The 23,214-nt window shown below is 36.3% G+C and overlaps 1 protein-coding gene across 1 annotated transcript in view; it reads right to left on the bottom strand.

The window, feature by feature from the left end:
• CFAP47 (cilia and flagella associated protein 47) overlaps positions 1–23,214 on the bottom strand; it is a 347,912-nt gene that overhangs the window by 60,559 nt on the left and 264,139 nt on the right. Inside the window, exons 55-57 of the mRNA XM_074860922.1 lie at positions 22,817–22,921; positions 17,857–18,013; positions 7,719–7,814 (exon numbers count right to left, since the gene is read on the bottom strand). Of these exons, the coding sequence (XP_074717023.1) occupies positions 7,719–7,814; positions 17,857–18,013; positions 22,817–22,921 (358 nt within the window). The remainder of the gene's footprint in view (positions 1–7,718; positions 7,815–17,856; positions 18,014–22,816; positions 22,922–23,214) is intronic.

Below are 23,214 nucleotides of genomic sequence, written 5' to 3'. Positions count from 1 at the left end.
TGATGTCTTCCGTTCTTTTATTTGCATCCTGAATATCTTTTTTTCCTCTCTCTCCTTTCACATCAGGAAAGCATGCTGAAGTAGATAAATAACTTCTGTATATAGTCAAGGGAATGTACTGTTCTCCTTCAACTCAAGGGATTGTTTATAAAAGAACAGTAAGAGAGACTTTCTGCTTTTTCTTACAGTGCTGCCTTTCACTTCATTAACTTTAAGTTATTTCACTAAAACAGTTGCTTGGGTTTCCAGAAACACATAAAGATATGTCCACACCATATAATTTGTAAAGAAAGTAAAACTCAAAGGCAAAAAGAGTACATATAACAGGCCCCATAAATATATGTAAAATATGGCCTGAAGACATTTCAGAAAAGTACAAAGAAAAATCTTTAAGGTTTATTGTTCATTGTATTAGAATATTTCATGTTTTGATGTACCAATATAACAAGCACACCTGTTTCAGTGCTGAAAAGCACAACACTCATTAACACTATAATTCCCACTGCCTGTAACTAGACTTTCCTGTAAGAATACTTTTGAGCACAATTTCCCCAACTATTCATTCACATGGTCAGTTTGCAGGAGTGGCTTAAAACGTGACACAAAAATGTCCATGCCGATTACTGATTTTCTCCACGTGAGGAGTCTTAGTTGTGCTTGGCTTTAGAAAGCTCTCCAAGGCTTCCCACGCTGACAGTAGAGACAACCTACACTCCAGAATGCCATGAGCTGGAATGCATTGACTTTGTCAGCATATCTCTCTGGAGATAAATATGCCTTAGACTGCATCACTCATGTTGCCATGTCATGTCCCAGTACTGACACCCTCTTTAAAAAAGCATATTTCTCAGTCAGCTATAACATGAGAACATCACCCTTTTATAATGGTTTCACCTGGTTGAGAGAGGTAAGCCAGGGTGATTCAGCAATCAGGAAACTACCATGTACATGAGGTAGGAAGGGGTCCCATGCCTTCCCTTCTGCTGGAAATTTCACTACGAAAATCTGCATCTGTAGAAGCTTCTGAGTGCCATGATGGCACTTCAGAGATAACAGAATAAGCAAAAATGTTAGCTGAAGGTTTAAACAAGGCAAAAGTCATACAGATAGGCCAAAGATGACCAAGAAGAAAAGTCATTTTGTCTTGCATACACTGTGTTCAAGAAGGCTGCTATTTTCTGGTGGGCATAAACAATAAGTTCTTCAAATGCATATGTAATCTTCAGAGTAGCAGTTCACCTGCCTATGATGCAAAGCCTAATTAGGTACAGCACAGCACCACAACTTTGAATTTTTACTGAGAAAATTGGTAGGATTTGAGAATATACCTAAGCCTTGCAAGATAAGAAAGGTAAAAACATAAATAGAATGGTAGTAGCAGCTCAAGGACTCAGTAAGAAACTACTGAAATGAAAAGATATAAAAACTCTATGAAAAGAAAGCAAAGAATCAGAAGGTGGCAACTCAGCAACATCATGGATCAACCTATTCCAAGAAGCAGTGAAGGCTGACCTGTCCCCAGATGCCTGATGACAATGTGGGCAGCAAAGATACATCCCATGTCCCACTGGGAATACTGACCACATTAATACCTAGCCTAGCAGCGTGTTAGTCCCAGTTATCTATCTACTGCATGTATTAGCCAATAAAACAAAGCTGTGTATTCTAAAACTGCATAAATCCTGCTTGCAAAGTCTCTTTGTGTACAGTAAAAGATGCACACCCCAAAAGTGATCCAGTGAGGAAGGAATATCATAACCCCAAGGTGGAGGACAGGTAGGTCTCACTCAAACGACAATTCCAGTGAAGATGATATCACAATATTCTTGTGAAGCTCCTGGTTGATAGACCACAAGCTCTATGGGACCTCCATCAGTCACGGACAATCCACCAATCTACAGAGGGATACATCCTGTCAGTAAACCTTTCTCTGACAGACTGGTGATAAGGACATGTGGACCATAAATTTTTCTACTAGGTATCCAACAACCATTAACTTTCCATCTAGATACAGTCTGCAATATTTAAAGTCCTATATTCATAGTAATGTAGCAGAACTGGAGCTAAATCTGCCTTTGTGCACTGAATTGATCCAGCAGTTAACCCTGGACCCTCCCAGGAAGCCAGCCCTAACAGCATCTCAGGAGCAGGAACAGAAGAAGCAGCAAGGTAAAAAATGGGAACACTAAAAGGCAAAACCTGGTCTACTAAATTGGGCCCTTTCCCAAAAAAGAGAAACAAAAGAGTAGAAGGAAAAGATGAGTTGCAGCCTTGTGAGCTGAGTGTAATGGCACTTGAGGAACAGTATCAGTAGGAGCCACTGATGGTTGTCTTCAGAAGACTGCCTGCCTCCTCCTCGCCTTCATTACTTTCTGACGTCATTCCTTCTCCATCTATGAGGAAACCTACCTACCAGTCTGTCCTGGTTTAACCAGGATAGGGTTAAGTTTCCCCAGCAGTGGGGGGGAGCTCTAGCCGGGTTATTCAGATACCATGCGATGTCACATCCTGGCAGGTCACATTTTTTCCTGGCGCGGAGCGCGGTGCACTCGTGGTTTTGTACATCGTGCTTCAAACTGCTGTATTTGGTAGCTATTTTGCTCTGTTCATTGCTATCACTATTACTGTTATTGTTATTGTTGTTGTTTGTTGTGTTGCTATTGCATTGTTGTATTAAACCTTTCCTTATTTCAGTCTTGGGGCTTTGTATTTCACTCCCTTTGTGGGGGAGGGGCAGCGGCCGCGTGGTCTCAGACCCCGGCAGGGGCTAAACCACCACACAGTCCCATGCTCCTAGACATGAAGAGTCAGACAGATGTCTGACACCTACCTGCAAAGTCTTCTGCATAAATGGTACTCAGTCTCGAAACAGTTAACATACCCATGACACAGCATACTGTAGAGCTATTTGGAAAGCAGGGGAAGAGAAAGCTCAAACCAACAACCTCAACTGTAAGTTTCAGAGCAGCCCACGTTCAATTCAAACTGCTCTACCTAGTTTTACACAATTTTCAATTTATTTTCCTAAATTAGGTGCTCAAATTCATTATTATTTATTGTGGCCACTACATAATAAAAAAGTCATCTCTCTACATTCAAGTTTAAAATCTTCCTCACAAATAAATCCAGACTAGGAGTTATTTACACTATCTAGAAGATGTTCAAGAAAATCTAAATCAGGAATCATGAACTTTGTTTTTCCATATGCCAGCATCTGCACCATGGGCTTTAAAGGCCACTCTCACTGACAGAGGCAGCTTTTGACTTGATCCTAGGCTGTACACTTCCTGAAAGAATCTTGTGTAGCACAAGTAATTGTGTACCACAGCTTATGAACTACTCACATTTTGAACAGTTTTGCTCAGAAAAGTGAAACTTGATAGTTTCAAAAGAGGAAAAATCAGGGAGGCAATAACACTAATGAAAGAAAATCAAAACCAAAGGAAAGTAGCAAAAGTTCATCACAAGGAAGGAAGACTCAAATAGATAAAACAGAAAAATATGTAGACTAAGGAAGCTCAAAGGAAATCTGCACCTTAATCTTCCAGCATTTCAATGGAACTCTAATTCCTTCAATTTCCCTGTGAAAATGCATGCCAAATAAAAAGGAAATGTTGAATCTAAAACCCTGAAAAGGAGGAAACCACCTTTTTTCAAGTGAATCTCCTAATTATCCTAACATTTCATTTTTCCTTGCAGTGAGGTCTCAGTGTGTGCGTGTCACCACCTTCTCCAGTTAATTTCATTATTAACTGTTTATAAAGATAAAAATAGGATGGTATTGCATATGTACCTGGTCATTCAGTCTTTTTATTGCTTGAATGTCCCTTTCCTACAGGATCCATTATATGAATATTGACTAGTTCCTGACGCAACCTCTGATGGAAGTTATAAAGTGTAAAATTATTTCTGCTTCTTGTGAGTGACCAAACCATGATCACAGAATGCAGTTAAAACATGGAAGAAGAAAGAGGGCTTAACATTTTCCAACACCTTTTCAAAATAGTCTGCTAGAATGGAGAAGTATTTCTCACAGCTCTTTTTTTTTTTTTTTTTTTTTAAGCTCTTCAAGTCATCTGGTGATAATGAAAGCATTATAAAAGAGACCGAGTCTTCCTAGGAGCTAAGACAACCAGGAAAATCAAGTATGTTAGTTTCATTGTTTTTCAGTCTTTGAAAGCAATCACAAAAAAAAAAAACCCAAACAAAAAAAAAACCAAAATAGTTTCTACATGCAGAATTACTGAAAGAAAAAAGAAGACGCAAATAAGTATAGAATTAAAGGCTGAAGTCTTGAAATCTAACAGTTTGGGGAAATGGCCTGAGGACCTGAACAAAATTTATGCCATTTCTTAGGTGAAATTTGTTTAAAAGCCATATTATCCACAATCATAGTGGACTGTACATGACATAAAAAGTGCATTAAAATGCTTTCTCAAATATTGTTGAATAAAGTATGAAACTATAATAGTAACATGCTTCCAAAGTACATACACAGAATTTTAATATCAAATCTGATGGCCATCAAAGTGGTTTAACACTGCAGGCAGCTTTTTGAAAAATGTCTCCCTAACAGTGTATATATTTATTGAATATATTTTAATCTTTCCTTCTTAAGTGCTTGGGAGAGTTAATAAATACATGTATTTTACACTAAAGCAAAGTCAGATGGCAAAATTAAATAGCAAATCACAGACATCTCAGTAAAAAGGGAAAAGAGATGAACATGGAACAGTTGACATGACAGTTTTAAAATATAGAAGTTTCTAAATATAAAACTTGTGCTGAAATGTGGAGAGAGATATCCGAAAAAACAGGTTCAGCTAACTGTCCCATTTACTGTTCTTGTTTGATAGTACCCCACGTTGTTCACAACAGACAGGCTTATTGACCACCTGGACATCAGCTAAGCCATAAAATGCAATGACTGGAGGTTGAAAGCAAAATGAGATCACAGCTTCAGTATTAGGACCAGGTGAAGTAATGCAGTCTGTGTTACTGGGAAACAGCACTAAGCAGTCCAAAAGACTTATGCTGCTACTGTGAAGCCAAGACAGGAAAAAAGGATAGTCTACCATGAGAAACAATTTCACAGCATGGCTAGTATTTTGGATTTTTTGTAAAAGTATGATGAAAAAATGATTCCAAGATTCTCAGCCTATCTCACTATTTCTGAATTTCTCCCTTCAGTTTTTAAAGTCAGAGAGGAAAAAAAACCAAGTAACTAATTAGCAGTAACCACAGTTTTTCCACAAGCATAAATGTTGCTCATAAAATGATCTAGCAATCATATTCCAGCAAGTCTACTAATATTTGGTTCCAGCACATTTTCAAAGTATTCTTTCCTCATCGGGAACAGTGGTAAAGCAGTAACACCTGCATCTAATCCACACTTCATCTGCTGTTAAGTGTAGGGGAAAAGAAGTACTGAGTCTTTCCATAAAAATTATTCTTAACATGATTCCCATCCCTGACTTGTGAATGAGACCAGTTGCAAAAAAAAGCCTGCATTCACCCATTTTATGGCCTCCCAACAAGGGAGATCAGGCTTCAGAATCCTCAGAGGAAAAGATTTACATCATGAAAATATTTTAAAAATAAAAGAAAAAGTAGTGGAAAGTACAATTTATAAAGATTGCTTTCCTGCTCTAATATTTCTGTCAAGTGATTGCTCTGTCAGTTTTACTATGTACATGAATTAGATTGTTTTGGACAGTTTCTTACTGCTTCTGTGAAAAAAATAAATGTAATCTTATGACAACAGTTATAACTTTTATATATGCCCATGTAAAATGTACATATAGAAAATCATATGATGTCCAGATCAATTCTTCCATCTTCTTTTTCTCCTAAATCTTTCTTTCTGTATCACCCAGAAATATTGTTGAGGCATAGGAAACTTCAAGGAGATAAAACAAAAACAGTTCCTTGCTGGAAACAGCAAGGTCTGCAACATCCTTTACAAAATAAAGGTGTGGCAAGTACATCTTCAGGAAAATCACAGTATGTGGCAAATTTCTGAATGAAATTGAAAACAAGTCACCCTCATTTCATTTTTCTAACTCAGGTCTTTGAGATAAATGCTATTTCTTCAAGAAACATGGTATGGCTTACTCTGGTATCTATAGTAACATGAAATGGACACTCACACATACATTTGTGGGGAATACCAGCAAGGAAAATTATTTTGTTTGGTAAATGATTTAATAATTTATCTGTGTGTTTTGAAATGAGAAAGCATATCTGAAGTAATTATAGAAATCATTATCAGGAAAAATATTTAAATATTCTGTATAAATACAGAAATCTACCTATCTCCTATACTTCAGCGGTTAGTAACTTGTAATGATTGAAATACTCTAATTTTGCGGTAACGCAAGCTTTACCATACCACTGGATAAATCGAATAAAACAATTGCTATCATACAAAAGTCATAAATCAATTTTGGTAAAATTATAACACTAAAGGCAATTCACTCCTTTCCTATCCTATCTCAGATCAGATGTGACCAGCAATGTCATCTAAAACTTAATTATAAAAATAAAACCAAATAGCTTAATTCTTTCCTTATAGTTCAGGTTTATAGTTTCTAGATTTTATTGTCACATTTGAAATTATCAGGAACAACATAGGAAAATACAGAAAATAATAATTTGCAACATAAACTATCTTAGAAGAAAAAAATGTTGAAAGGACTGGCAAGTCTGAAGAGAAAGATAAGCATATCTAGAACCAAATAATGGTGAAGTTTATTTCATATTTTGTTTTCCGTTAATTCAGTAAAAAGTAAAAGCACTTATAAATGTTTAACTCTTATTTCAGGAATTTCTTACCTGCTCCTTTTCTCCTTAACTGATCCTTTAAACTAGAAGATTTTGTTTTAAAAAGAAATTTATTAGCAATTATATGTTTTTCCTTTCTGGTACTTCAGGTTTTAGGAAACTGTGACTTGTTGCAGTATAAATTGATAAAATAAGTATTGATAATGGTTTAAATATATTTAAAAGATTACTTTTCAAGTGTACTCATTTGCATTTATTACAAAAACATAATTTCTCATTTTAAAAAACTATTAAGAAGCCTTTCAATTTAAATTTAATTATGAATTTTAACAATTGATGCTTTTCTACCTAGTATTTCATAAACATTTTTATAGTGGTGTTGCTAATCTTGACAGTCCTAAAATACAACTATATTTACTTGGATTTAATCTCTTAATTCAAAGTCATTCCTAGGAATATGTCAAGACTGCATTAGTATATTGGTTCATTCACCCTTTTTATTTCATACTCGTAGCTCCTATTATGAGGTCAGATTGCATTCCTCTTGTTTCTTTTACACATAATCATCATTTTGACATCACACATGACAGTTGTGCCTGATAATAAGACATTATTTATAAAAGAAATCAGATTTCAAAAGTCCAAGAAAATCATTGCAGGGTTGAGGAAAAATAATTGCCAAAAAATGAACAATTCACACTTCAGAGGAACTTTACTGGATGTACCTCTGATTATTACTTATTTAGTTTGAGTAAAACAAACTTACTTCACTGACATGGGGCTAATTCTTGTTTCCATAAGGAGGCAGATTCAAAACATCAACTGATGAGTTACACTCATCGAAATACGAAATTTTATACACACTCTAGATTTCAGGAACCATAAAAGATCACAGCTTGTAAAAAATTCAAAGTAGAACTCAAGAAATTACATACCTCCTGACTGTTTAAGCAGAAGATGGAAAACAGATTCCTTACTGGTGGACTTGAATAGGACAGATGCACTGAGATGACAACTGGACTGCTCCTGATCTAAAAACAAAATGTAAAAAAATCATTCATGGAAACTCATTTTGAACTCAAAATTGATTGAACAATTTCCCTAATAGAACAGCTTCATAGAAAGAGGTTTTAAAAAGTACATTCTCAAATGGGAGTGCATGGGCCTTTTTTTCCCCCTTTGCTTAAAGGTTCTCTCAGTATTTTTCTCATTGTGATGACGTAAAATATAATATGGAGATCTTCTTAAATACAATTAAAATAAAATAACTTACCATCAAGAAATCCCAAAGTTTAAAATGTTTTCAGTTAAATAACATATAGACATTACAAAAAAAACTGATTTCTGGATAAAAAAATCAAATGGCCAAGAAAGCCCATGGTGATACAAAACTTGTAAAGGAAAAGTGAGAGAGAAAGGGGTTCAGGACTAGCAGTACTGCAACAGTTGCAGACAAGAATTACTTTCTGTATGACAAGTTAGCAGATCAACTAACAGATTACTTCATAGAGACAGAAGATTTAGACATTATTTTGATTGTTTCCACTGGTTACTGTCAATGTTGTGGATAAATGAAAAATTAAATAGGAAAACCTGGTTTGGGTTTCGGAGCTGTTCCAGCAGTCAAAGGTGTCTTGTTAAAAAAATTGATACTTTCAGGAAATGACTTGTAGGAAATATATCTAGCAGTTAACTCCAAGAATCTAAGCCCAATAGATGGGCTATATCTGAATAATGTGTCATATTAAAGGGTAGTAGCACTGAATGATGAACTGCTGACAGCAAGATATGATACACAGGAATGCATCAAACAGCCAGGGGAATACTGTCATTCGGGGTTATGGAACAAAATTAAAATAGCTTTAAGGAACATAGCAATGAGCAAAGATGTTTAGGAAGGCAAAGAAAAGCTGTCCTGGAAATATCAAACTTCTTGCTTCTTGTGAGAAGAGAAACAGCCTCAAAATTATTTCATCTCAAGAACAAAGTTTCAGGTTTTGGAAACCAGCTTGAAGGTTCAAAATGAAATTTGCAATCTATAGGGAATTAAAGAACTGAAGGGCCCTTTCCAAATATTAAAAGATGGGTGCATAAGAAAAGCCTACACACCCATTTTAATATATCAGTAAAGCAACTACATTGCTGTCTGTCTTGACTTGCTTTAGGATGTTTCAAAAATGGATTTATCAGTTCAGAAGTGCATTTATATATTGCACTCTTTTTTTAATTGGTAGCTAACATCATGGTTTGAATGATGCCAAAATCAGCACAAAGTGTTGTTAGCACTTTTATTCTAAACTGATTATCCACATTCAAAACTGATTTGAAAATAATAGATTTCTTCACATTTGAATTACTTTATTCTAACACTGACTTAAATATATGCAATAATACTTATGTCCAATGTATTTTGCCTGAAAGAAAAATGTTAGTAGCAGACTTGTCTTTGAGCATTTAGTTGAGTTACATAATAAAGTCAGAGAACGCAGTTTGAAAACATTTTGCAATGCACATTTAAAAAGTGGCAATCCTAGTTTGGAAGTCTTTGTATGGAAAAAGACATGGACAAGCTACTGTACATGCAGCCTTACCTTGGAAATAAGGTAAATTTTAATAATCAACAACATGAGACATTTCTTTTAATATGACTGTGCACACACCCTTACCAAAAGCAATCTTACACACTGACACAGATATCAGTTTTGATAACGCAGATAACACTGGATTTGAGAGAGGAACGAATTTACTTCCCTTATCCGATTCCTAATTACCACTGTAGCTTTAATCTTTTATTTAATCATGGCCCTTCAAACTTTGAAGTGAGTATTTTCTAAAAAACAGTTGCACTTTTTTCCTGAAACTTCAAAATACATTTGACCTATTGAAAACATGAAATTAAATTATCCATGTGAACCAAAATAAAGCATTATAGGTATTAACGAATCACTAATACTTAGGGACAATTCTTACAGAGGTGAACTCTATGGGATCTGGTTTACGCTGGAGACTTCTGTAGTATCAATTATTTATATCAGTTGAGTTGATTCCATAAAAGATTAGTAGAAATATTATATAGTGGTATTTACAGAAGAGCAGTAACACTCAACTTGAAACAGTTGAACTAGCACAAATGGTCACTGAACCACCTGTAACAAGAGTTTGCATATTCTGTAGCTAAGATCATTGGTTCATATTGGGGAAAATCACCTGCTGCCAAATAAACATTACTCCCATGAATATTCTTAATGTAGCTATGAATGCTTACGTTTATAAGAGCTGCAGATTTAAGCCACAGATATGTATCTAAATCCCAGGAAGAAAACTCATTCCTATTAAATTCAGTGAAAAACCACCAAGTTTTAGGAGGCCCAAGATTTCATCCCTTCATCACAAATTATGGTATGTTGGGTAGTTTTACTCGCTCTATAATTATCCAAAATAAAGGACTGTTTGTGCTACAATATCAGTCAAAATTCACAGAAAGAATAATTTCTGAGGAATAATGCTCTTGGGTTTGACAAAGCTTCAGAAATGCAAATAACAGCTTCAGAAATGGTCCAGATATGACAATTCCCAATTTATTTCTGTTTTAATTCCTGAACTATGCAATTCTAAACATAATTTCACATCTATCTAGGGCAGAAACTGTCTATGGAATATTACTTGATAACAAGATACAGATAACTTCTGTAATCTTCTTTAAAGCATTAAGTAAATCTATAAATGTTGATGTTTATTGCTTGTACACTTTAATTGAGATGCCCTATTTTCATTGCTGCCACTTTTAACTCTCTTAAGAAGTGGCACATGGTCTGAAACACAATTTGTAAAGATCAAGATCAATCAAACATTTCACTACTTTCTGTTGATTTCTCCATTCTGCCCTCTCTCTGGACTCAAATAACACCACCAATGAACATGTAGAGTCCAGTGCAAGATTAAATAAAGGAAGGCAATTCAGAAACTTGCTTGGTTTAATGCTAAAATACCAGTAAGAGGTTTCAAAATGGTAGTAGTTTGGTTTTTTTATTACTAAGCCTACAATTTTAAGTGCTGTTCTCAGAGATGGATTCAACTTCCATGAATTTGAGTTACCTGCTGACAGGGTCATTTCTACTCTTTGGATTAACATTTTTCAGGAAAAAATAGGTTTTAAGATGACTAGGCTGACATTCTTTAAGGAATAAATTAAGACTACTTTCTATTTCAAACTAAAATGTTTGTGTTTAACTAATTCAGATGGAAGGTTACTATTATGTCTGAAGCAACATTACTATCATTCCTAATTAGCTTGTACTTTCACAAGTGTATTTTTGCACTGTTACAAGCAATCCTAGGACAAAAATACGGTCTTTATGTCAAAACACATTAATATAAAGTGTAGATCATCACAAAATGGGTAAGAGATCCAATCTTCTCCATTATTTCAAGACCATTTACAGTCCTAAATTATGTTTAGTTTTGGACATTTCATTAACAAACTGGTACAAGCAAGATAAACAGGGAAAAAAAATAAAAAAAAAAGAAAAAGGAAATTTGTGTAAGATCAAGTTCAGAACAACCAAAGCTCAGTTCTTGGTATGAAAGGAAATGTACTAGAAATAACGTATTCATACTAGGATAACTTTCTCACTGGACTGATTAGCCTTGTGGGATGACAAATTCATTCTTAATGTTGAAAAAACAAGTTAATTAGCTTTTACTGTACACTGGGCTAACATATCTGCATTGCTATGGTATACACAGTATCAAAGTTAATATCTTAAAATACCGTTTGCTTCTTTTTCAGGTAAACTATGTCTTGAGAACATGAAAGTTCAACTAAATATATAGCCATTATGGAAATTATTTCCCAGGTTATGCAAGGGCCAGAAATACTAAGCTGAACCTGTGCATCTATGACTTTGCTTATAAGACTAAATTTCTCTTCCTCTGGAAAGAAGCAAATAGGAATTACAGTAAATATTGCTACAGAGAGCAAATCATAGCATGCACAACCACGTCTAAAGACAGCTTGAATGCATAACTCAACTATCTTATTGGAATTAAAAACAAACAAACATTATTTACAGGTCACTAGCAGCAACTGAATTAGAAAACTAACATTGCATGTTAAGCTGATTAACAAATTCAAGACAACTTTTGAAGGACTAGTATGGTTTTACTTCCATGAAGATCACAGTACAATTTTTTTTTTCAAACAAAACTTTTCATAATTCCACAGATCACAGAAACATTAGATGATCATCATCATGTCAGATCTACTGATGTGTAAAGAAAAATCAAGACTAAAATCATCTGATGCTTAAAAACCAACATCAGTCTTCCACTGTCTAAGCCAGTTGCCTCTGCACTGTCTCTATTACTGAAAATCTCCCTGGGACAAGTTAATGTTCTATAGTTAGAAAGATGACTATGTTTTAACTAAAATACTTAAACAATGCAGGTTCTACTAATGTTTCTCAGAACATCACAATTCATTAGGCTTTAGTATCAATATTTAAGGTCTATAAATAATTTCTGATAAAATTGCATTGTGGATAAGTTTGATTGTTCTTTTCCATTATTTTGTGAATAGTACATTAGATTAGCTTTTTTACAAATAATACTTGGTAGTATTAGAGAACTAAACTGTGCTATCCGGCACTAGATTTATGCTTAACAAACCAAGCAGTTTTCTTCTTATAATTGTCTTTGTTGTACCAATCAGAATACCAGCTTGCACTTTACACTAGAATAAAGCATGCTGCACTCCATGAGGTGCAATGGGAACCTTGATACCACACACACCTACACTTCACAAGATTATATGTTACTTCCTCATCAAATAGGGTAGGTTGCACAGCAAGTAATTCACAGTGCTTCTATAAGTGTCTGAGCTAAGATAAGCACAAAGGGTAGATGGAATGAGAGGGGAAAATAAAAAAGTTTAACATTTTAGAAGGAAATTTGCATTACTAACAGTGTAAAAGTTTATTTATCTTCAGCTGCTCCAGGGATGATGAGTTGATGAACAAGACCAATTCAAAAAAGACGTATACCAACAATTTATCAAGGTACTTCTGGACTGAAGTTCTATCACTCATCATGTCAGCCGCTTCCCCTAATTTACATTGCACTCTCTGTCATCATCCATGTCATTAATAATATGGGTCCCAATGCTGACCCCTGTGGTACTACACTCATTATCAGCCAGCAGTTGACTGTCAAGATGTTGATCGCTATCATTTGAGACCAATAGTTCAGTCAAGTTTTTAACCCACTCAGCAGTCTGTTCATCAGTTCTAGACTTCCTTAGCTTCCAAATAAGAATGTTACAGGAAACAGTGACAAAAGTCTTACTAAAGAATGGTATGTTACATCCACTGCTTCTCCTTCATTTGCATAACAACTCATTTCCATATAGAAGGCAATCACATTAGTCAATCATGATTTGCACTTAACAAATCCATTCAACTACTCCTGATTACCTTCTTGACCTTCATGTGCTTGGAAATGGACTGCAAGAGGATGTGTAATTCATGGGCTACAGACTGCAAAAGGGCTGAAGTGAGGCTGATCAACCTACCGCTCCCTCAGTCTTCCTTCTATCATTTTGAAAAGAAGGAAATAACATAACCTTTTCCCAGTCAACGGAAACATCTCCTGATCAGCACGAATTTTCATAGAGAACCACAGCCCCACAATCACATTGGCCAACTCTTCCATCATTCTGTGAACTTCATCTGGTCTTGTGTCTCTGTATGAATCCAGCTGCTCTAAGTCCAAAGCCTATTTCTCCCCTATGAGCTGCCCATCTCCCTTTCAAACCAAGTCAGTACATGCTGCTTTTGGATGAAGTTTTGCTTGCAAAGACTAAGGCAAAAAAAGAGCATTGAGCACTTCATCCTTTTCTGCATTGTCTGTAACTAGTTGATTCCCTGTCATCCATCAATCAAGCTATCTGCATTTTCCCTAAGATTCATTATGCAACTAGTGTACCTTTAGAACCCCTTCCTGTAAGGCTCCACTTTCCCTGTTAGTCTTCACACCTGATGGGTTTTGGCCTTCCTGATTTTTTTTGCTAAGTATGCTCATGGTACTTTTATATCCACCTTTTGTTACCTCTTCTTTCTTCCACCTTATCTAGGTGTAGTACAGGGAATACATTATTGCCACTGCTAACAACAGGCCATAGAGGCTTTATATTAAGTCAACAGTGCAAAACATCAGGGGCTTGTCACACCTTGTATGGGCTGGACCTATTTTAGCTGTAACAACACATAGCCGAAGTGCAACTGTTGCCTTATTTGTTTATCAGCTTCAGCTTAGTGATGTATAATTTTGTGGTAATACCCTAAAGAAATCATACAATATATGGTAAAGACCCAACAAAATGAAGGGGTCATTGTGGAACTAAACCTGGGGACCAATAAGAAAGCAAGTGTAGCAACAGAGCCTTTTGGAAACATATAAAAATAACACCAAGCAGATCCAAGACAGAAGGAAGAAACTGGCATTTTATCAACATTTCCTTTCTAGTGAAGAACCTAGGATGTTGATGACTCTCTCTGGTAATTTACTGTGAAGAAATACAAGGTAAATGCGAGATTTGTGTATACCAGTTAGCAGCAATCAGTATTCATTGGATAATTTTGACTAAAAGTATTAGTGGTCAGTTCCTGAGTTCAGTGATGTATGGTAATTTATATGTCCAGCCAATAACCATCATTCTCTGAAATTCTCTATAACCTCTTCTCCATGCACAAGGCTGTAGCTGCCTGTGCTCTAGATCTGCTCTAATACAGTGCAGATGTATAATCTGGTATCAGACTTCTGTGAAAACAGCTAAGTTGTAAGTGAGTAGCATCTGGCGCCTCCACCCACTGGCTTGAGTTGCATTTAAACTCAGGCTTCTGCTGTTGGTCCTTGCCCAACCTATGTCCTATGTATGCTATCTCTGGCCATACACCTTGCTAAGCCTAGCCTACTTAATTTCCTGGCTTGATCAGAGTCTTGACTTCTCACTGTCGACTTGGCTGTCAGTCACTAGACTGTTGGCTGAAACTGGTTACAGCCACCAGATCTGCTATGTTGTTCTTGTTTGGATACTGTGGGATTGCAACTCTTGTTTGAAAGGCTTCTTGCTGTCACCTTTGGTGTCTGTCTCACTTTGTTTTGTGGAGCAGCTTGTTCTTGTTGCTCCCTGACAGCTAATATCATTGTAGTTTGACTGATAATATCTCACCATTTGTATTTTGATTTGACCTAAGACTTTGATTAGACTGTTAATAAATTTCTAGTGCCACATATGTATTCCTTTAGCCCACATATGTTGCACCAGATCTACAGCAGCGTATGCTTCCTTTTTACATGCTAGTTCACTGAGAAGGTCCCTGTATCACTAAGTGGGCCTTCGGCTGGAATTCTCAGTCTTCCTAAGTAATCAGATGATTTACTTCTGAGCTGTCAATAAATTTTCTGCAAAACTCATTCAACCTTTCTGTACTTTAGTGTACAGAGACTTGAATAAGTTGAATCATCTCATGGTCACGGTAGCCTAAGCTATACAAGTGACCAAATTTGTCTTCTCTATCCTTTCTAAACAGCCTTCACCCATCCATAACCATGCGCTAATTGTGCACATTGTCACTGACTGTCTTCATGACTATGATTACATCGCAGCCTTGCAACTGGCTTGGAACTACTGTTCTTCCTGTTTTTCCTATATGCTGCCCAAGGTCTGTACAAATGTATGCACAAATATTTCAGGAAAGAATGTCCACAGAATCTTCTAGTCTCCTTCAATCTATTCAACGTTTCCTTGGCTGGGAATATTTGCTATATGGATGAACAGCAAGGTATAGTAACTGCAAGGTCAGATAAGCCTTGGCAATCTTTTCTGCAGCATCTCAGATCTGAGCTCCCGAAAATTAGTCAACTTCCTAGGATGATATGTTGTTACAGAAATTGGCAGCCTTTGTCCCATGGAAGCAATTCAACCACTAGCATTCATTGCTTCCTGTTCAATAGTACTGGTTATAATCTGAAGACCCAAGATGCTCAGCTCAAACTCTTCCCCCTCAATGGAATACTTTTTTCCCTTCCTCTCTTCCAGATCTCTGAATCTACTCTTTAGAGGAACAGCTGCAAGTGGAAATGGAGACTTCCCCATTGCTGGGACACTCTGTCTTCTTGATGCTTCTGTCTTCTATTGGTCACACCAAACTTCTAAGCATTGAAGGGTTTGGCTCTTGTTTCTGCAGAGACTCTTCAAAGATCTTGTCCATCTCATCTTCATTAACCTTGATGCAATAAAGCTCCTGCATCTGGCACCACAGGTAGTCTACCAGAGCACACTTTAACTAGTGAGGTCATTGCCATTCATAGCACAGTGCCAGGGAGAAACGTCAAGAACTCCCGACTGCCTCAGACCAGGGTTGCAGCATCCACTCTCATGACTTCCATTTGGATTACAGAAGTAATGACTGCACCACAACCAGAGCCTGAGAGCAGCTCTTATGGTGTGTTGTCAATATTTATGCATCCTTTTCTACTGCAAGCAGCACTTTTGAGCCTTCTGTATGTGCACTGAATGCCAACTGCTGCATCAACTGCCCTGTTACTGTGTGCAGACTCAGTCTGCAATATTCCCTGTCACTTAAGGGTGCTTAGATGCCTGATAAGTAGGAAGCTAGACATGATTCTGTTCCTTTCTCTGCCAGGTCCCCTACTCAGCAGATAAACTCTGGCACTGCCCCCGAGATCCTGACCATGATATACTCGGTCTGTAACCAGTGGATCCACTGCACGCTGTTGCTTCCTTCACTGTTGTCCAGAAGAGAACATGAACAGAAACTCAGAAGTGGACTGATCATTTATGAATGGACCTCTATTTTGTGACAGTCATGAATGAAATTATGTTAGCAGTTAAACATGAGAAACTGCAGTAAAGTCTGCCAAGAAACTTGGTCAGCAAAAATATAGAGCATTCAGTCATGAGACCAAAATGCTTTTGCTCATGCACCATTTAGGTAAAAGAATCTCAAAAATCCCCCATATATTAACTGTATGTGCAGCCAAAGCTCTATTTCTGTATTTCTAATTCATATCTCAGATGTGTAATTAAAAAGAATGAGTTCAATGAAACAAATAACCATGAATCTACATTTTTTAAAAGTCACGTTTCTTCACTTATTCTATGTGCCACAAACCCCAAATCATGAGTGTGTAAACCTGGCTTAAAACTTACCTTTGAACAGGTTTGATTTTGCTATTCTCTTATGTTTCCCCCTCCATGGGGTCTGTCAGGGGCCACTGGAAGGTTTATCTTCAATTTTTGTTATACATACATGCCAGTAAATGCTTTGGCACCTGTTTTCTGATGCTACATGTTACATTGGACTAGGTAGAGATTCAGAGAACCTTCTAAAGTTCTCTGCTTCACTCAGTGAAATTTACTCTTTCACTGAGTAAATTTCAGTCATCAAGATGAATCTGGGATTTTGAACTTGAGTTCTACAGCATTTGACAAATCTCAGTATGGTCAGTGACTTTGTGATCTTTGATAATTCTAGATCTTATTCTTCAAAGTATGTTTGAAAATATTGCTGAAACATATTTGCTTGGAAGGTCAACCAGAAAAAAACTCAAATGTTTTGCCCTTACTAACTCCTTTAGAGCTATTGAGAATATGACAAAATAATATGAAATATTTTGGAAAACAACTGAGGAACAAAGCCAAAACAAAACATAAGCTATTTGGCTTAGACAAGCAGCTCCCAAAACATACCCCAGGAGTCTCCTATTGCCTAAATGCTACAGTGCAGTCCACAGCCAACAACCAGCTGCATGTATACACGAGGCTGTATGACCTAAGAGGTCTACTGTGACAGTTGTTAAAGGCTTGTGTTATTTTTTAGCTCCCACAGCAGAGTCTACAGAGCTTTTCAGGGTGGACATGAGTGATACATAGTATCTCTGTTGCCAGGAAATGGAATGAAGCAAATGTAATCACATCCCACTCTCACTTTTAATGCAACCCAAGGAGCTTAAGTTCCTCCCCCCACCACAAAGAAATACAAACCCCTGTACCTGTCAGCACGACCTCTACCACCACATTTTCAGCAGTTGGATTTTTGAAGGATATGATGACAGAAGAACACTGGCCAATGCATGCACTTATGCTGGTTGGTTCCATCAGCTGAGGAGGAAGACCAGTCCCCGAAAGGTAAAATATCCATTCTTTAAGCTGTAGATGAAACATGTCATTATTTATTATTTGACAAGTCAGATCTGTACTTTGTAAGGCATTTTGCCTAATTCTTTCTTATAGTGTTCTATGTCTCTTTTCTGTTGTAAGCGAACTGCTGTTTAACACTTTCTTTCTTTCTTTTTCTCTATTTCTTTATTTCTCTCTTTCTTTCTTCTTCCTTCAAGCTGTTATGTTACTCTAAGTATTGTTATCTGGAAATCAATAGTTCCAGTCTGGGAGATGTTCACATCTCCTCTTTGCATTTAACTCTGTGCTACTCTGAGCACGGAGTATTTAACTTCCACGTAGCTACTCAAAGCTTCCAGTGTAATGAATGGAAAGATGTAGGTGGTTGTGTCATGGTTTATACCTGGCCAGCAGTCAAACACCACGCAGCCACTTGCTCACCCTCATCTATATACTGAGCATGATGTTCTATGATATGGAATATTCAACTGGACAGTTTGGATCAGTGGCTCTGGCTGTGCTCCCTCCCAAAATCTTGTGCACCTGCGCACTAGCAGGACATGGGAAGTTGAAAAGCCCTCAATTTCTTAGCAACAACTAGAAATATCAGTATATTATCAACGTTCTCCTCATACCAAATTCCATACTGGATCCAAAACACAGCACTATTCTAGCTACTAAGAAGAAAAATTAGCTCTATCACAGATGAAACTAGGACAGGTTGCAAGAGGGAAATTCAAAGCATGTATATTAGAATCTGAAAGAAGATGAAGTGAGAATTTCTCTTCAGAAAACAAAGGAAGAAGGAAAATAATTCTTTGATGGGACATCAGTGGAATCATACAAAAAGCTACAATTGTTACTCCAAAGATAATAAAGAACATTAACCACTGTACACAGAAGAATCGAGACTTCTGAAAAGAACTAGTAGAGTATCACCACAGAGCAGAAAAAAAGGAAAATATAATTAAATTGATATGTTCATTTTGATCATTTTTTTCAGCCTGACAGTGAAGAGCTGCCTCCCCAATATTTGCTTTTTTAAGGTTATAAAGAGTGATGTTAATAATGGCACTTATAATGGAACATTTAAAGGTGAATGAGCAGCAAAGGTGAATGGTAAATACAAAGATACTACCATTATTTTAAAGAAAATGTTTAATCTGTACATTCACATTGCTGCTTTTAAATAATAACAATACAGACTAAAATCTGAGGCTTATTACAAACTGCTCAAAATGACCCTTTGATCTGTTTTGTTCATTATTACTCAAAAAGGTATGCATTACAAAGAGAATAGAAAAAAAAAAACCCAAACCACTATTTTCATGATCTGAAATATTGCATATACTTCTGCATAGGCTGTCTGAAAAAATTAAGGAAAATCTATAATAGACAGGGTTCAAAAATATAACAACATATCTGGAAATGCATACAATAAAAACTAATATATTGAGACTTCTCAGCATAAACAGGGATAAATAAAATGGCACATCGTATGTCTTCAGAAAATAGCTTTGGACAGCAAAATTGCATGCCTTTATTACAATTTTATAGAGAAATATTCAATCCAAGAAGAAAAAAGACATTTTAATCTTACTAAAGGAAATTTTTTGGTAAAAGTCATCCAAGGCTACAGGATTTTAATTAAAAAAAAAAAAAAAAAAGAGGAAGAGCTCTTTATATATTGATATAGATACTACCCAATACTAAAAGTCAGAATATAAAAATAGAGCCTATGTTTTGTTTAGGATTTAAGACAGTAATTTATATCACCGGTTTTGTGGGGACTTCTTCATTACTCAGACTAATAAGAATTAAATCTACCTCTCTTTAAAATTACATTTTATTTTGTTATTGTTGACTTAAACATGACCTATAGCCTGTTTATGGTTACAGATTTATGAGCAGGAAGCTAGCACCACTCACTAGTAAGATTCTGACAGGAAGGCAAATGCTGCTGCTATACAGACTTCGAAGCAACACAGGACTAACTCTTTGGTGAAGGCCCTTTGCTGTTCATAGTCAACTAGAAACTGCCTAACAGTTGCCAAGCCAGTGTGCCATAGCACTTGTGTTCCTGACTCATGTTCTTCCTTACCACATCAGCGTCAAGAAGTTAAATGTAAACAGAAGGCTGAGCACACTTTGCAGGCTTATTCTGAAGGACTTGAATACAGGCATGAGCATGCCAGAAGACCATGTTTTCAGAAAGCTGGATGTGTCAAGCTATTAGTGTTCTACACTGGCTTGTTGATACTTTGTGCTTGCTTACAAACACAGTAACGAAAAAAAAAAAATTTTGCAAACTTAATACAGAAGCTATGAGGTAGTATTAGTCTAACAATGCTTTCCAAGCCCACTGTAAATTTGTGTGAATCACTGTGATCATAGCAAGCAATTTCACATTGAGATACAGTGCAGGGGTGAAAGGAGTGCACATGTTCATATTTTGTGCAGGTGAGCCGTAAAGATCAAGTTTGAGCTTTACTGCTGAAGGCTCAGGCTCATGGTCTACAAATGTTAAAGCCTGTAGCTTCCACTCATTTTTTGTGGTTAACAATCAGAGCCATTTTGAATGCCATTGCTTCAAGTGCTGAGCACCTTTAAAACAACACACTAAAACTTTGTCAAGCTGAGCAGCTAAAGAAGGAGCCAAACAAAATTAGTGGTCAGTCTGGAAAATAAAACAAGACAACCAAAAAGTTATACAGATTATAGTTCCTCTGACCCACTTTGTGATGGAGCTCAAGATCATGTATGCTCAGTGCAAGAAATCAAGAGGAAAAAATATTTTAAAAAACCCAGAATCCTAAGGCAAATAATACAAGATTAGGATCTAATACTGGGCTCAGTTTCTCTCTGATATTACTTACTACCGTTAAATGCTCTACATTACACCTGGATGCACAATGTGGTGAAAGAATATGATAATACAGATATGCTAGAACTCTGGGTGTGGGTTATATTCAAGCTGACTTTTCTGGCTGTCCCAACAAACTTCATTTCAGATTTTCACAATGATTAGAACTAAACTCAGATTCACTTTGTGAAGAGCTCTTCATACAGCTTCAAACCAGAAACAAATGAAGCAGGTAATAGCACAGAGGAGTTTCTCTCAGTTCAGCAAAGAAGCAAAATCAGTTAAGGCTTGTCCTGTAAGTACTGCCATTAACTGATTTTAGATTAGTCAGCTATTCAGCTATCAGAAGGCTTAAGTGTCCATTCAGATATATGTAATGAGAGAAATCAAGGGAGGGAAATCAATGTCAGCATGGGGGAGGTTACATTAAAAGTTGTTCGAGAGGTTACATTAAAAGTTGTTCGAGAGGTTACATTAAAAGTTGTTTGAGGCTTCCACCACTGATGAGAAACATTCTTCAAGTCTTCATTAAAAAGGGCAGTTATATCTGTGCAAATATTCACTGTCAGCTATCAGTATAACAATTAGCAAGCTAAAACAGTCTAGATTAATTTAGTAAGGATTGTAGCAGTGAAAATGAATTAAAATTTACAAAATTCAAAAGATTCAGGCATAAAAAGAGCACTCAGAAATTACAAAGGATATACCAATATATTGCAATAGTTAAAGGGGTCTGGACAAAGCAGCTAGAAGGATGGGATACTGACTAAAGTTCACTGCAGATAAAAACTCGGTTTGCCATGACCTGAAAGGAGATGCACTGGATGACAAGATTCAGGTGGCAAGGCTGAATTTGTTCCTGAAAGGTTTAAATGAATGGTTGCATTGTATTATTGCTTCTGTATTTGGTGAAAAATTTATTTTTTCTTTTTTAAAAATACCCTTAAAATACTCTTAGGATCCAGACAAGCTAAGGACATTCTGTCCTATTGAACTGGCCTTGTATATATACTATTCATGTGAGAATTGCTGTATCCTTGGTTTTATCCTTAATAAATATTTAAGAAGAGAGATCCTAAAACTAAATGCTGTGCTAACACCACCTAGAAATAACCCAGCTGTTCAATACACTTTATTAGGAAAAAAATTGCCACATCACTTTCTTCACTATTTGTTTTCTTCATATAAAAGATTTGCTTTTGCAGTATTATTTAAAACACTACAGAAATCTCCTGGTAGCACTTAACTGGAGTAATTCACAGGTCAGCGGTCTATTAGGATATCTGAAAGTCCAAAAAGAATAGAAAGAGGAAATTGTAGAGAAAGCAAATGCTTCATTCAACAACAGCTCATGTGATGAAATATTATCATCTACATCATATCAGTGTTTGTTTCCAGATGTAATTTTTAATTAGCTAGTAGGTCATGTTGATGACTCATGCTTCTTTATTTACTTGTTTCTCATTTAAAATCAGGAAAATTCACAGAGAAAAAAATGTCAACAATTCTAAGATGCTCGAAGTATAAAGATTTTCAAACAAACTGAAAGAAAGAATTCACTTTTTCAAGTGTGTGACCTTCCAAAATTCAGATCAGATAAAAAATTTTGCTTGAGGTTGGGAAAAACATCAAGAAATTTAATTTCAGAGGTGGTAATGCTAAGAAGTGCAGGTCTTCTGGTGTTAAAAACAGCAGAAGTAATTACCAAGAAATCTAAAATTATTCATTACTTATTCTAGCTCCTCGACCATTATGCCATGTTTTAATACTCTAAATAGAATAATTTCTGTGTAAAACTAAGGTTAAAGTAAATTACAACTTTTGAACACATTTGCATTTGTTTTTTCATTATGCATCCAACCATTAAATTTCAACTTGACCTACAGACTGAAACCCTTACTTACATGCCTATTAAAAATAATATCTAATCTGAATTCCAAGTGCTGTGGGCAGCAAACATAGTATCATACCTGTGAACATTTGAAGGTTATTGATGCCTTGTGATTGCCTTTTCCAAGGGCAGATGGACAGAATTGCACAGGTACTTCAGTGGAGGAATGAGGACAGACAATCAGCTGTACAAATACAAGAAAGCAAAGGAAAGAGAGGGGAAAAAAATCCATTATTTTGAGTCTGTTTCTGTTTTCTGCTTTGTATCAACAGTGCTGATGTTTATGTGATTAATGTGTTCCACCGGACGCATTCTCTCCTCTCAGCAAGCATAGGCTGCTAAGGCAGCAAGTGTATTGCTGTAAACAATCCTGGTGGCAGTCACTGCACGTTCACTCCCCAGAAACAACAGAGCTGGTGTTACAGATTGCTCCAAGGGCATGGACAGCAGCTCTCACAAATACCATTCAAAAATGAC

The sequence above is a fragment of the Strix uralensis genome, chromosome 2, assembly GCF_047716275.1.
Source record: "Strix uralensis isolate ZFMK-TIS-50842 chromosome 2, bStrUra1, whole genome shotgun sequence".
Taxonomy (NCBI): domain Eukaryota; kingdom Metazoa; phylum Chordata; class Aves; order Strigiformes; family Strigidae; genus Strix; species Strix uralensis.
Note: the sequence above shows the minus strand (reverse complement) of the source record. Positions and strands in the feature narration are given on the sequence as shown.